This window comes from Hemibagrus wyckioides, linkage group LG03, assembly GCF_019097595.1.
Source record: "Hemibagrus wyckioides isolate EC202008001 linkage group LG03, SWU_Hwy_1.0, whole genome shotgun sequence".
Classification (NCBI taxonomy): Eukaryota; Metazoa; Chordata; class Actinopteri; order Siluriformes; family Bagridae; genus Hemibagrus; species Hemibagrus wyckioides.
In genome coordinates this window covers 6,363,810-6,380,324 of record NC_080712.1, presented here as the reverse complement: position 1 = coordinate 6,380,324, position 16,515 = coordinate 6,363,810, and the positions used below count along the sequence as shown (strand labels likewise).

Below are 16,515 nucleotides of genomic sequence, written 5' to 3'. Positions count from 1 at the left end.
GAGGAACTGGGACTGAAAAGAAATGTAAAAACTCTAATGCTTATTCATTCGTTTAGTTGGTTTCAGTATTAGTAAGCACTTTACACCAATCAGGCATAACATTATGACCACTGACAGGTGACGTAAACAACGCACCTGTTAGTGGGTGGGATATATTAGGCAGCAAGTGAGCATTTTGTCCTCAAAGTTGATGTGTTAGAAGCAGGAAAAATGGACAAGATTTGAGAGAGTTTGACCAAAAGAGCCAAATTGTGATGGCTAGACCCCTGGATCAGAGCATCTCCAAAACTGCAGCTCTTGTGGTGTGTTCCCGGTCTGCAGTGGTCAGTATCTGTCAAAAGTGGACCAAGGAAGGAACAGTGGTGAACCGGCGACAGGGTCATGGGTGGTCAAGGCTCACTGATGCACGTGGGGAGCGAAGGCTGGCCCGTGTGATCCGATCCAACAGACAAGCTACTGTTGCTCAAATTGCTGAAGAAGTTAATGCTGGTTCTGATAGAAAGGTGTCAGAATACACAGTGCAGGACGGGTCAGGGCTGTTATGGCAGCGAAAGGGGGACCAACACAATATTAGTTGGGTGGTCATAATGTTATGCCTGATCGGTATATACTGGATAGGGTTTCCATGGATATGGACAAAGACGCAAAAGCGGGAAGACATGTGAGTCACAGGGTGTAATTCAGTTTAGCAGAAACTTTTATTGGCATGTTTTAGGAAGGTGGGAGGAAACCAGGATTCCCAGAGGAAACCCGAGCAGAAACAGTGAAACTAAGTAGATCCAAATGCAAGCAGCATTCAGAAGACCTTATAGAACAGCCTCAAGACAAAGTTATGGAAAGCTACATCAAAAGTAGATGACCTACAAGATTTTACGGCAAACAGAATTTAATCATACAACAGGATCAGAGATATTCCACATATCCCGAAGAACGCCGTATGTCAAAAAGGTTAATCCGCCATCTACTCCTGCAACTTTTACTTGGCGATCACATTTTAGAGACACTGTCTTGCTGGAAGGCACCAACTGTGCAAAGGACAACATTATTTGGAGCTGGTCAAATATTGCTGTGTTGACATTTTCACAAAGATTCCTGGATCCTTCTACAAACTAGCCAAAGGTTTTGCGTTTAGTTGGCACCAAAGCAGAACAGAACCATTCCATCCCTACTGTGAATCTACAGGACTGGGGAACTTATCAAGGCTCAGGGAAGGATGGATGGAGCCACATATAGGAAAATCCTGGGAAAGAACCTGCTTGCTCGTAGCAAGATGGATGTTCTGACATGGCCTAGGTCTAAATCCAAGGCTGAAGCTGATGTCCAGTGAAAACCGACTTACCTTTCATAGCTTGAACAGTGCTACATAGAGGAATGAGGGATCATGTTTGCCAACCTTGTAAAGAAGACTGGCAGATGCCAAAGGTGCCTCTATAAAGTATTGCCCTGGGGGTGTAAGTTAAGAAATTGGGAAATTTCATATTTTCAGATCAGGAAAAACAAGTCCCATTTAAATCCATGAAGTTTTCAGAACCTGAGAGAACAAAGTGGAAGAACCATCATAAATCAGCACAAAATAAATGTGCAGGTCTGCCGTCTCATCCAGGGTGTATTTTTATGTTTCCGTTATTCCTGGGACAGACTCCAGATCTACCAGAACCCTGACCAGGATAAAGTGCTTAGTAAAGATCTATGATGTTTATACATTTACATCAAGGTTCCAGTTCAGGCTACTTTGTTACTCTATGGGTCTGACACACACACACACACACACACACACACAGACAGACACATTCACACACAGAGACACATTCACACACAGAGACACATTCACACACTCACACATTCACCACTCATATGTTAGTGGGTGCTCTGACTTTCCACAGGAAGTGGGATGGTTTGTTTTGCTGTTGGTTATTCGCTGCAGGCTGGGATGATTCTCTGCTGAATGCAGGCTTGCAAAAGACTGAGTTAGTGTTAGCGTTAGCAACAAACCACGTCTCCTCTGTGCTGATTCCTATGTTTATTTTTTTAATTTGAAGAAATTAGCATTTTACTGTGTGTGTATATATATATATATATATATATATATATACTGTGTATATGAGCAGTCAGTTAGATCTGCCAAGGGGCTGCATTCTCATGAAGCAAGTATTGTTTGGGGCAGACACACACACGCAAACACACACACAAGTATAATAATATTCATTATTATTATTATTATTTAAAAAAATATAAAAATAAAAATTATATAATTTTGCTATTTTTAATTCATTAATTTATTTTTTATTTATTACTTACATATTTCTTTCTTTTTTATTTCTTTTTTGGCAATCTTTTTATTATTGATTTCTTTTTCTCATAATTATTTGTTGCATATTTTTCTTTTTTGCGGTTTTTTATTCCTGATTTATTTCTTCCCTCCTCACTTTCTTACATTCCTCTTGTTCTTGTTGCTTTTATTTCTTGATTTTTTATTATTATTATTATTATTTTTATTTTTTTACAAATTAAAGCACAGGATGTTCATAGAATCAAAAACCGTGAGCATAATAAAGCATTGTGCAATTTATTTGTTGTATAATTTTCTTGATAAATTATCTAATCAGTGTTCATATAAGGAATGCACAGGAATGTGGAATGTAATTGTCAATCATTTTTTGAAATTCTTTTATGAGTCTGATTAGTGTCATTATTTTAGAACATCAGCTTGTTTTAGTTAGACTGATGTAGTGCATTTTGACAGTCACATGTGTAATGGCTGTGGCTTATACAGAAATGCCAAGTTTTATGGCTCTGTAGTTCTTTATAACCCTCATTAAGTCTCTGTGTGTGTTCTGGATTTATATTGCTGTGTTGGATTTGCATTAGATTTGGGATTTGGCCCGACTTTGTTACAGTGTACTCGTGGCCTGAATGTGTCATTTTGGTGTTCAGTAAACAGAGTAAAGCCAATGCTGGCCCTGCCCAAAACTAAACTCACACCAGCTGGCTTGTTTTGAAGACAAATCCGGGCCTCCACCCAATCACAACACAGCAGAGGGGTGATGTCATGCAGTATGATGGAGCAGCAGAGCTCGGACTGGGTGTGCCGACTCGGACATGCTGAGGCAGAGAGAGAGGCAGAAAAAGAAAACGGATCAGTGGTGGAAAGGATGACTACAATGTTATACTTGGCATTAGAATTAATGAGGGAAAAGTCTTAATGATTATTAATGCTGGTTTGCTTCCAGGTTACCATGCTGGTCTTGTGAGCACTAAATACGCAGTATATCTTTAGAGTGTGTATAGTCCTATTTTTTTGTCAGGATATGGATTATGTATAATGATTAAGAGATTGCAAGAATGGTCATGTCTCCACGTGCTCAGATAAAAAAGATGAGTTGCAGCTGCGAGTGATTTGTCATGTGCTGTGTAAAAACCCCTTACAGCTACAAACATATTTTCTAGTACTGAAATCATCCAGTTTAATAGCAAGGTGTCAGTTTGTAATTGGTTGTGCAATAGTACCAACAAAGACCAGTTTGCCTCTGCAAGGAGGTTTTCTCTTGGGTATAGGTGGATTAAACCTGTTGGAATGGACCGAAAAGGGAATGTCAGCAACTTGCTTTATCAACGTAATTGTGTTTTAAACTGCAGTCTTGTTTATATTTTGACCAATAGAACCAACAGACCAGTATTGTAGGTTGGTGCAATAATTGGTCAGACGTGTGCACTGGTGAATGGGATTGATCAAGTGAATCTGCTGCATGGGTTTGTCTGCAGGAGCAAGGGGGATTGGTCAGTTATGTCCTCAGGAGCAGACGGGATTCATCAAGAGAGTCTGCAGTCACAGATGGGATTAGTCAAGAGTGTCTTTAGGAGCTGGTAGGAGTAATGAAGAGTGTCTGTAGTAGTGGACAAGATCGGTCAAGAGAATCCACAGGACAGATGGAGTATTTGGGATTAGCCAAGAGTGTCAGTGAGAGCAAGTGAGATTAGTCAGGAGTGTCTGCAGGAGTGGACAGAATACATCAAATGTCTTCAGGAACAAATGGGAGTGGTCAAAAATGTTCTTCAGGAATGGGGGAATTGGTCAAGAGTGTCTGCAAGAGTGTGCATCATTGGTCAGTAGTGTCTGCAAGAGGGAAAGGATTGTTTGAATGTCTGCAGGAGGGGGCAAAATTGGTCAAACGTTTTCAGGAGCAGAAGGAACTAGTGAAACCTGATTGGCAGGAACTGATGGAGTTTATCTAGTGTCTGTGGAAGTGGAACGGATTGCGCAAGAGGGTTTTCAGGAGCAGACAGGATTGCGCAAGAGTGTCTGCAAGAGAAAAGGATTGGTCGGGTATCTGCAAGGTTTGTCAAAAATGTCAGAATTGATTGACTGTGTGCAGGAGCAGACAGAATTGGACAAGAGCGTTGGCCGGAGTAAATGGACTTGATCAAGAATACCTGGTTGAGCGGACCAGATTGGTCAAAAGTATTTGGAAAGCAGGCAAGATTGGTCAAAAGTGTCTGCAGAAACATGCAGGATTGGACAAGAAATTCTGCAGGAGGAGAAAGAATTGGTTGACTGTTTGCAGAAGCAGGCAGAATTGGACTAATGTGTTGGCTAGAGTTGAATGACTTGATCAAGAGTATCTAGGGGAGTGGCCTGGATTGGTCAAGAGTGTTTGGAGAACAGGCAAGATTGGTCAATAGTATCTGCAGAAGCATGCAGGATTTGACAAGAAATTCTGCAGGAGGGCAAGAGTGTTATCTGGAGTAGATTAAGAGTACCTGGGGGAGTGGACCAGATTGGTCAAGAGTGTTTGGTGAGCAGGCAAGATTGGTCAAACGTTTCTGCAGATGCATGCAGGATTGGACAAGAGTACATGTGACAGAATTGGACAAGGGTACATGTGAGAGGGGACAGAATTGGTCAAGAGTATCTGCTTGGGTGGGTGGGATTTCTCAGAATTTCTTTACTACTGGGTAGGATGTGGGATTAAAAAAAATCTTGACTAAATATTGCATTAACAGACCAGATTGTATTCCTATACATTTCATATCTTCAGTGCAATCGGACCTCTTTCACCTTTATTACAATCGACTGTTTGTGTTTGTATTGTTTGTGTCTGCAAGACTTTAATCTACACAGGAATAGAGTATCCTACAGACACAGCACTCCTCTGTCAAGTTCCTACCTTCTGGGTTTTAAGAAGAATAGAGCACAAATAAGCTCCGGGAAATGTGCTGAAAAATAAAATACAGGATATGAGACATATTAAAGGACAGAACCTTTGTTGTGGCCTTTAATTGTGCTTAATGACATTTTTCAATGGGAGTGTATTATTATATCCTTTAAATCATTTGTGCACTTCAGCAGCCATGTGTCTGTATTGTAAAGCTGTGGATGGAGAGCAAATTAAAAGTACTATGTTTTTCCAAGAATGCAGATTTGTTTCAAGTTATTTAAATGTATTTATTTACTCCAGAACTTACGGTATCACATATATAATACATATCGTCTTCTACAGATGGCGAACATTACAGAGACACTGATGAAGCCTCTAGAGAAGTTTCGGAAGGAGCAGCTGGGTTCAGCCAAGGTACTTCATTTAATTCCTTTTTTTTTTTCCCTCACATCAGCAACATTTCCATCATGGTGTTAAAAATAGCATGTTGTTATTGGTCTGTGTTTTTAGACAGAGAGGAAGAAATACGAGAAGGAAACAGAGAAGTACTACACATCTTTGGAGAAGCTCTTAAACATGTCGGCGAAGAAGAAGGAACCGCAGTTGCAAGAGGTACTCCTCACAAAGAGCAGAAGAACCAGTTTTTTTTTTGTTTTGTGTTTTCTTAAGTGTGTGTCCAAACCACGCCCATGCAGCCTGTATGATGCAAACTGTTTGTAGAAGAGATCATGATACCCTGGGAGTTTATTTAACACGCACATTTGCTTGTGATCAGATGGTCCTTCAGTGCTAGACTTGGAGCACAGCGTACACTGGGACTGTAATCTGTGTAGCTGTGGGTTGACTGGGAGGTAAATGAGAGCTCTTAACGGCATGTGGTGTTTATACACTCTGTAGCACGCTCAAATCCAGACACCTCATGTGTCAGTGTTAGGAAAACATGACTTGCTGTAATCGTGTTTATATCCGACGTACAAGAGCGTCTGTGTGAGTAACGCGTCACACACTGTTAGCAAATTGTTTGGACGGAAACAAGCATCAGCATGCAGATTCAACAAAAATGCTATTCTGCACCTGCACACGTTTTTACTTTTTTTTTTTCCTCCTCCTACACACTTCACCACCTCCCACTTTTCTCTCTCTTGTTTTCGTAGCAATGTATTTCTCTGTCTCGCGCACACACACACACACACACACACAGACAGATCTGTTTCTCAGTCTTTCTCAGTCATTTGTTCTGTCTCTTTCTCTCTGTCTCTTCCTCTGTAATTCACACTCTCTCTGCATTTGTCTATAGCCTCTCTTTCTGAATGAATGTCTGTCTCTCTTTCTAACTCTTGCAATTGACACTTTTTATTTCTGTATCTGACTCTCTCTCTCTCTCTCTCTCTCTCTGTCTCTTACCTTCTCTCTCTCTCTCTCTCTCTCTCTCTCTCTCTCGTTTCTCTTTTGTTCTGTGTCTTCCTGTTTCTACCTCTGCAAGTCATACTTTCTGTCTCCATATTACTCACTCACCCAACTCATTTAACTACTCCCTCCCTCACTCACTCACTCACTCACTCACTCACTCACTCACAGAAGAAAAGAACTGTTAGAATCATTAATAATGGTAATAGTGGCACCGTTATCATCTGTGTTATAAAATAATCTCTCTCTCTCAGGCAGATGTAGCAGTGGAGTCAATGAGGCACCACTTTCAGGAGGAGTCTTTGGAGTATGTGTGCAAGCTGCAGGAAATCCAGGAGAGGAAGAAGTTTGAGTGTGTCGAGCCTGTGAGCGCACACCTCCTCTCACTTCACCTCAATCATAGACATGATGTTTAACATTCATAAGAATGACATATCATTAACGTGTCCTACCTGTCATGATGCTGTTGCCATGACAACTGACATCCAGTGATAGAAGAATGTTAATCACCATTACCAATAATTGCCTCGTGGAATTCTGGAATCTGATTGGTCAGAAGGTTTACATTGCTATTACAGCTGCTGTGAGTGTTCGTTCAGCCGTAAATCACAGAGGATCACAGAGTGATATTAATGCACTCATTTCAGTCTATAGTAACAACAGACACAGAGACTTGTACAGTGGACCATCTACAAAATCTACTAATAGTTATTGAATAAATGTCTTCAGGACAGAAGAGTTTATGCTTGATAATATGACAAGCTATATATATTTTTTTGTCATATTAATCTTTAATCAGGTGAGAGAACCTGTAGGTAACTACAAATGGATGAAAAGTACAACATGTCACTGTTTAATACATAAAATAATTGTTAGCATTGGCATACTGAGTTTATAAGATCTATTTATCCAAAGTCTCTTTCAAAGAATCTTTCAAGGTCTCTTCCTCATTAGGAATCAATCGAAACCCAGATCTGGATTTGTATGCTGTTGTATGCTGCTTTTTTGGCTGTTGTTCAAAGTGAAAATAATACAATCCAAACATTTTATTAATGCTCCAAGTAACTATGTCATGTCGTTGGAAAGTAACCAGAACATCATGTAGAAATGATGATTTAGAAAAATATAGATAAGACGGATAACAAGAAAGGACTTGCACAGGTCAGAAATATTTATACGCTTCAGCACATGGGAATGTTTCCATTTGATCATTGTAATGATAAATTTTAAGACAAGTTGGTTGCACAAGGCCTAGTGAAGACAGCTGGGTGAGAATTGATGTGGCAGGTGGGAGTGTATGAGGTCAGAATGAGTGGATTGTCAGGTACACTTCAGGTTTTTTGCACCTAACAGAATATATACATATAGGTTCAGGAAACAAGGAATAAGTGATGAGGCGGAGTTACTGTGAGCAGCTTGGAAGTTGATTGTTTTCCTATAACACTATGTTCTGAGAGCTTTGTTCCTTTTAAACCATCTAACTGTTTTTGTATTATGTATTAAAATGAATCAAGGCTGAGAGTTTCTATCCGTTTAATGTTGTGGATTAAATGAAGGTCTTTGAAACAAGTTCACTTGCATGTTAGATGAGTTATGAACAACCACACCAAACTCTCTGAATAAGACCTGCAGCTTGGAATGTTGTAGAGAAACCAAAAGGTGTCCGAAAACGTAAAGATACAGCTTCGCCATTGCAGTTATGAAACGTTGATGTTAGAGACTCCATCCATGGTGTTAAATAAACGTGTTTAATAGAAAACCTCACGATTACACACCGTTACACAGAGATGCTTCTAGAAAATAAATCAACACCTGCTGACCAGTCAGAATTGAGAATTCCATTTTTAGAAAGAAAGAAAGAATTCCATTTTTGATAAAAATAAATACATAAATAAAAAAAAATTGAGAAATCTATTTTTTTTTAAATATAATAAAACAATTCAAATCGAGAATTCCATTTTTGTAAAAAATAAATAAATAAATAAATAAATAAATAAATAAAGTAATCACAATCGAGAGTTCCATTTTGGAAAAAAAAAATATATATATATATGAATTGAGAATTCTGTTTTTGAAAAATAAATTGATTTGAGGATTCCATTATTGTATGTATGTATGTATATATAAATAAATAAATAATTAAATAAATAAGAAAGAATTGGGAATTCCTTTATGTTAAAAAAAAAAAAAAGAGAATCGAGAATTTCATTTTGGTAAATAAATTTAAAAAATAAGAATCGATAATTCTGTTTTTGAAAAAATATATATATATAAAAATCAGAATCGAGAACTCCATTTTGGTAAAAAAAAATAATAAAAATAAATAAATAATTATTAGAATTGAGAGTAAAACAAAAACAAAAAAGTATAACTTTAGGATTTAAACCTTTTGATCTTGCCCCAAATAACAAATTTTCTGTATGTCTATAACAGAATGTGTGCTATATTACTAATCTCTCTCTCTCTCTCTCTGTCTCTCTGTCTCTCTTTCTCTCTTTCTCTCTCTCTCTCTCTCTCTCTCTCTCTCTCTCTCTCTCTCTCCCTCTCCCCCTCTCCCCACCACAGATGCTGGCGTTCTTTCAGACCATGTTCACCTTCTACCATCAGGGATATGAGTTGGCCAAAGACTTCGATCATTACAAGCGAGCGCTGCAGATCAATATCCAGAATGTGAGCAGCCCCTTACAGCTCATTACAGTAACTCTAGTAATCATAGCAATGTTTCCCACACGAGCGCGGCGTCATGAATGTCACATGGCCACCGTTAACCGTTTGGTTAATAACTGCACACGCGAGGCCTGGTTTGCGGTTTGTTGTGCTCCCACGCTTGTTTATGGCAGCGCAGGAAGGGAGCTAGTAAAACAGGAAGTGAAAAAAAATCAGAGGCATTGGAGTTTCCAGGAGAAAGCGTTGAGGCTTTGTTTTCATTAGCCGTCCATTGTGTGTGTCGAACTTGTAGCAGGAAGAATGAGGATCAACCCTGTGTGTGTGTGTGTGTGTGTGTGTGTGTGGAGGGGTGTGGCTGGAGAGTTGGTGTGTATGAGTATGCTTGCTTGGAGATTCTCTGGTGATCCAAAGATTGTGTGTATATGTGTGTGTTTGTGCCTCTACATACTGTATATATGTGTATTTATATGTATGTGTGTGTGGAGGGGTGTGGTTAGAGAGTTTGTGTGTGTATATATGTGTGTGTTTGTGTCTCTACATATTGTGTATTTATTTATGTGTGTGTACATAGGTATGTGTATCTGTGTGTCTACATTGTGTGTCTTTGCATTTGTATATACGAATGTGTGTATTCATATTTGTTTGTCTGGTGTGTGTGTGTGTGTGTATAGACACGGAGCCGTTTCGAGGGAACTCGTTCTGAAGTGTATGAGCTGATGAAGAAGATAAAGGATGCTCCACAAGACTACAGACAGACCAGCCGCATCAGCAGCGAGGGCTACCTCAATGTCCAGGAGAAACGTATACACACACACACACACACACACACACACACAAACACAAACACAAACTCTCCAACCACACCCCTCCACACACACACACACATCCCTCACGCATCTTTGAATGTATAATCTGCTACTAATTTTGTTCTCTTGATCAAAAATAATTTTTGACTTTTACCAGAGCTTTCAAATTCCTTCCTGGTGTGTTTAAAATAGCTGAAACACATACTAACCTGCCGAAGATAAATAAATAAAATAAAGGGGCTCTGGCATTTCCCTTTCTTTTCGTCCTGGAGTGAAAGCAGTATCACACAGGAGCTCACGCTATGCCACAGGATTGCCGTAAATTCCGTAAATAGAGAGCCGTAATGAGGCAGATTTCTCTGTGTAACTCCTTAACTTTAAATCCATTTAAAATCCCATTTTTATCCCATTTTTGTTCCATATATTTCAGATTTTGTGCTTGGTCTGGCTAATTGTTTATAGTTCATAGATTTCTGAGTGTGAAAAATATACAAGAATGCAACACCATGACCTCAAGATGAATATTTTTCTACATAATTCTGCAGTTTAAAAATGAAAATAAATAAATAATAAAATAATTAAATAGATTGATAAACACCATGGTACGTGTTAAACGTGGCTGTGATTCCACGCAGGTCCTCCACCGTTCGGCTCCAGCTGGGTGAAGAGGTACTGCACGTTCGTCAAGGAGCAGAAAATCCTCCACATGATCACGTACGACCCCAAATCCGGCGGCAAGTGTGTGAGTGACCGTCATTTAAACGCTTTTCCAGAAGCACACAGCTTTATCTTTACTTTTCATGATGATGTCATGGTTCATTTAATCTCACGTGTTCATGCCGTCAGGGTGAAAACGAGTCTGTTACACTGAAATCCTGTGTGAGGAAAACTACAGACACTCTGGACCGTCGATTCTGCCTGGATATCGAGATTACAGACCGGTCAGTAAAACACAACTCTTTTTTTTTTTTTTTTTTGTCTTGTGTAACAAAGGGGCTTTAACACTAAGGCGAATCTTAAGTCTTAACCTCCTTGCAGAGGCAACCATGTTTGTGTATATATTTATTTTGTTTAGCATATATTTTAAGCATATATTTTTAAAATACTATTAAATATATTTTTTTATATAAATATAGTGATTATATAAGATGAATACAATAGATCTATCTGTCTAACTGTCTGTCTGTCTGTCTGTCTAGTTATATAAATTATAGCATAGTACAAATCTAATAAATTCTGTCACAATACATTTTCTGAGACATTAATATTATTATTATTAATAATAAATGTGTTTTATTCTATTCATTATATTAAAATTGCAAATTATGAATGTGTTTGTTTATTTTATTTATAAATTGTGGCACAGTGCAAACATGATATTCTGCTACAAGATTTTGTGAGATATTTATATTATGAATAATAATAATAATAATAATAATAATAATAATAATGTGTTTTTATTCTATTAATTATGTTAAAATTGAAAGTAGATTATTTAGTTAGTTAGGTAGTTAGTTAGTTATTGAGGCATAGTGAAAACAATATTTTGTCACAATACACTTTTCTGAGATATTCTTATTATTGATAATAATAATATTAATAATAGTGTTATTCTATTAATTATATTAAATATAATTATATAAAAATATAAATATAATAATTATAAGGTGCAAATAATTTTATTTATTTATTTATCTATTTACAAATAGATTATTTTAAAAAAATATATATATATTAATTTATAAATTACATCACAGTACAAACATAATATTCTGTCACAATACCCTTGCTGAGATATTGATAATATTGTTTTAATTTTGTTAATTATATTAAAATTGCAAATAGATTATTGAGATATTGCTGGTATCATGGGATATATTTTTTTTAAATAACAGGTAGCTGTCTAGTTGTTTGAATTGATGGATTTTTTCTATTGTAAAACATAAATTTATTTATTTATTTTTTTCCTTCTTAGTGTTTTTTTTTAATTTTTTTATTTTTAGACTAACATTTAAATAGTTTTTAAAGGTTTATGATGTAGGCGAATATGTTGACACTGAAATTACCTGAATGTAAACTCTACAGTGAGTAACACAGTTGTGTTGCAAGCATTTATGCAAGTTTTATTTTATTTAAAAACTGTAAAAGCTGTTCTTTAAACAGCCGAGTCGAAAGTTTTCACCATTCTGTGCTTCGAGTGTTTAGATTGTGTGCAGCTCTTGTGTTTGAGGTGTTGAATCTGACGTGTTATTACACGCTCATGTTTTCAGCCCCGGCATCGTGCTCACCGTCCAGGCGCTCTCTGAAGATGACCAGAGATTCTGGATGCAGGCGATGGGAGGCAAAGAGCCGGTGAGTGAACCGCAGAATGGCACGCAGTGCATATAGACTTCCTGTCCAGTTCAGTCCATGCAGATCAGTGACCTATAATCAGCTGCCTCAGTTTGTAGCAAATACAATCCTGGTTCTGTACGATACTAAAGCTCTAATTAAACAAAACAACGGTAATCAGTTCTGTTTCTCATTTATTACAGGATCACCATCTCGGGAAAACCTATTCAAAAGAACGAGGAAGTAAGTTTCTATTCATGAATTTATTCTGCTATCAAATTTATTCTAAAAATCACAAGAGAGAAAGATAGATGGCTTTATAAATTGTGGTATGATATTCTGTTGCAATGCACTTTTCTGAGATATTCATATTATGAATAATCATAATAATAATAATATGTTTTTATTCTATTACTTATATTGAAATTAAAAATAGATTATTTATTTATTTATTTATTTATTTATAAATTGTGGTACAGTACAAATATGATATTTTGTCAATACATTCTTCTGAGATATGAATAATAATAATAATAATATTAATAATAATAATAATGTTTTATTCTATAAATTATATTAAAATTAAAAATACATTATTTATTTATTTATTGTTGTACAGTACACCCACGATATTCTGTCACAATACACTTTTCTGTGATTCTTAATTTATTATTATTATTATTTATTTTATTTTATTTTTTTATTTATAATTTTAATTAAAAAAAACAGATTGCTTTCTAGTTTTTTGAAAAAATGAAATAAAAATAAAAAAAGATGTAGAGGGTTTGAGGCTGGTATTTGGACATGAACATTTTTTTATTTGTTTCTTTTTTATTATTGTTTTTTTTTTTTTATTTTAATAAATATCTATACACATAATATATAATCACACAATTTTTTTCTTGCTATTTTTGTGACATAACGAAGGAACGTGTGTAAAGAAAAACAAAAAAAAATCAAACGCACCGAATATCTTACATTATTATGCTATTTTTCTTCATTTTTGTTCTGAGGTTGTGCAAACTTTTTGTATTGTGCAATGCAGCCATTTTATTTAAATTACTATTATTTCAAAGAATTTCAGGATTAGTAAAGCTCATGTTCATTTGTCACGGCCCGGAGTTCCTTAGAAAGATTGAAGTTGTTCTTTTTGTATTCCTATGTATGTTTTTATCCGTTAGGATTTTTATTTGAATCCTGTTCAGAGTGACCTCAGGCGTGGTCAGCAGTGCGCAGAAAGTGGATTCTATGTAAGCTTTTTTTTTTTTCTTCTTTATTCTTGCAGTCGATGCACAGCTGGATGACGTGGGCGTGAATTTTGTGAGGAATTCGATCAACGCTATTGAGGCGAGAGGTAAAGCTGTGAACACTGCTCTAATGTGTGTTTACTTCACCTCTTTATCCTAATGATAGGATGATCAACCAAAGCAAGGGACGCTGCTCTGGCCACAGTGAGTCAGTGCTCTCCTTCCTCAATGACGGAAAATAACTTATGTGCGTGCATGTGTGTGTGTGTGTGTGGATTGCTCAGAGGATGTGTGTGTAGTGGGTGTACGCATGAGGAAATTAACTTCTCTATAGCATTTATACCCAAAAAAAGGACCAAGGAACATGAGTGTTTCTAATGTAGTGTAACTTGACAGAATCAACATACAGGAGGGATAATATATAAAAATATATAAATATTTTTTGTGGTACAAAGTATTTGCATTTGTGGCAAAAAGTAAGATATACCTGATTTTAAACTAAAATTCCTCAAATTAAATAAATAAATAGATAAATAAATAAATGCATTCATAGATATAGAACATCTATTTTTTTTTGCCAACAAAATCCCCCCCACCCACCCCTCCAAAAGATTTTTTTTGCTGGTATTTACAGTCATTAAATTAATTAAAAAAAAATGAAAATCACAGTTTGTTTTTTAAACCAGATTTCTTCTTTTATTTAGAAAAAAATACATTTAATTACATACATATGGATAAAATGCAAATAAAGTTTTTAGTTTTTACTTCATTCTTACAACATTCAACATACAACATTCATTCCTTACTTAATTTTTCATATTTATTGAATATTTAATTTACATGGTAATGTAGTCATTTGGGCATATTTAAGACAATATACCATTATTTAGATTTAACATTTTTTAATAATAATAATAATTATAGGAAATAAATTACTTGTCGCATTCAATTTTATTTTTAATTTTGCTTCAATTTTATTTTTTATCTCTACTATCTCTATCACTAAATATAATAGATATACTATCTCTATCACTAAACTTTGATGTAGGATTATTCACGTTTTCCTGTTTTTTTTTTTAAACTATAAGTTTATTTTACATTAATGTCGATTGCAATGTTATTTACCTGATAGTGTGTAATAAATATAATAAACTCGGCACCGAATCCAGCGTCAGTGTGAGCACTTTACTGTGATGTGCACTTGTGTGTTTGAACACTAGAGGGCAGACCGAGCTCACAGTTCCCTCAGGTCGAGCTGCTCACCCACCTGAGCCTCCGCTGAGCCGGCGCTGAGAAACGAACAACTCGTAATCTTTCCACAGGGGAGTGTGTTAGTCAGAGCTCAGTGCTGATCAGTGTGTGTGATGGATGTGTGCAGGGATCAATGACCAGGGCTTGTACAGAGTGGTCGGGGTCAGCTCCAAGGTGCAGAAGCTCCTCAGTCTGATGATCGGTAAGATAACACACTCTTACACTCTCTTCGTCTGGACACTACACACATATTCAGTACATACAGTACACAAACTTCCTCAGCTGTTTCCCATAATGCAATACCACAAGAAGATGAAGAGCGATGTGTAGAGGCGGCATGAAATATTAAGGGAAATTTTTTTTTTTAAGTTTCACTTCCTAGAAAGGCCATGTGAAGTTCTTCTGAAATATGACCAGACCTATTTATATCCCTTTATTCTTTTTAAAGAATTGTAAAATGATTTAAGATATTATTTAAATATATAGCTAGAATTATTTCCAAAAAAAATGCATCAGACTTTATTACACATTATGGATAGTACTTATAACACCTAAGACTTTATTTTATTTTATTTTATTTTATAAATCAATTCTTCTGTACCAGAGAGATTTTACTGAGATCATACTACATGTCACATTATGAGTTTTCAGTGCACTTTGAGACTCTTCTCTTCTCTTCTCTTCTCTTCTCTTCTCTTCTCTTCTCTTCTCTTCTCTTCTCTTCTCTTCTCTTCTCTTCCCTTCTCTTCCCTTATTATTTTATTTTATTTTATTTTATTTTATTTTATTTTATTTTATTTTATTTTATTTTATTTTATTTTATTTTATTTTATAAATGAGTTTTTCAATACCAGAGACAGATTTTACTGAAATCGCACTACACATCACATTGAGTTCTCAGTGCAGTTTGAGACATTTTCTTTTCTTTTCTTTTCTCCTTTATTTCTTTCCTTTTTTAAAAAAAAACAAAAAAAAAACCAAAATCAGTAAATGAGTTCTTCAGAGAGATTTCACCGAAATCACACTACACAGATCACCACTTCCTGTCTTTTGAACACTGCTTATAACACAATATTTAATTAAACCTACATTTCAATCACATGATATTACATTGCCGTGAAGTTCAAGAACATTTGAACACGATCTTTAGTATGTAGGACGCTTTGGAGCTGAATAATAGAACATTAATATAAGCTGTAATGCCTTATCATAACTAATGAAGGATGTATAATATAGATTCGCATTGAGTAAGGGAAAACACACTCGAGGCGGTTCTCTGTGGTTCTCTGGATATAATCCACACCTGGGTGATGTGATATTTTGCTTACACCACAATGATTTGCTAAATCATTTTTAATAAATGAAACATTTCATATTTTAACAGTTAGATTTAATTTTGTGGAACATCTGAGAGACACGTGTCTCTATATTCCTGGTATAACTTACATTAAAGCAGCAAGAAACAAGTCTTTCCATCACCCTGGGCTTGCTTGCTTGCTTGCTTTCTTTCTATGAATAAATTATTTTACATACAAAAATCTGCTTATTATTATTATCTCTACATTGTAGATATTAGATATCTTATACATCTATAGATATCTGTATATTAGATATATTAGATACTGCATTCTGCATTACCTCCACTCCCTG

At 35.9% G+C, this 16,515-nt stretch overlaps 1 protein-coding gene across 3 annotated transcripts in view; it reads left to right on the top strand.

Annotated features, from left to right (window-relative positions):
* Positions 1 to 16,515, top strand: part of arhgap10 (Rho GTPase activating protein 10) — a 94,046-nt gene that overhangs the window by 33,259 nt on the left and 44,272 nt on the right. For all 3 annotated transcript variants that reach the window (XM_058385694.1, XM_058385693.1, XM_058385692.1), the window contains exons 4-14: positions 5,499 to 5,570; positions 5,667 to 5,768; positions 6,818 to 6,928; positions 9,129 to 9,233; positions 9,902 to 10,031; positions 10,672 to 10,778; positions 10,883 to 10,977; positions 12,307 to 12,388; positions 12,571 to 12,610; positions 13,653 to 13,721; positions 14,993 to 15,067. In XM_058385694.1, coding sequence (XP_058241677.1) covers positions 5,499 to 5,570; positions 5,667 to 5,768; positions 6,818 to 6,928; positions 9,129 to 9,233; positions 9,902 to 10,031; positions 10,672 to 10,778; positions 10,883 to 10,977; positions 12,307 to 12,388; positions 12,571 to 12,610; positions 13,653 to 13,721; positions 14,993 to 15,067 — 988 coding nt within the window. The remainder of the gene's footprint in view (positions 1 to 5,498; positions 5,571 to 5,666; positions 5,769 to 6,817; positions 6,929 to 9,128; positions 9,234 to 9,901; positions 10,032 to 10,671; positions 10,779 to 10,882; positions 10,978 to 12,306; positions 12,389 to 12,570; positions 12,611 to 13,652; positions 13,722 to 14,992; positions 15,068 to 16,515) is intronic.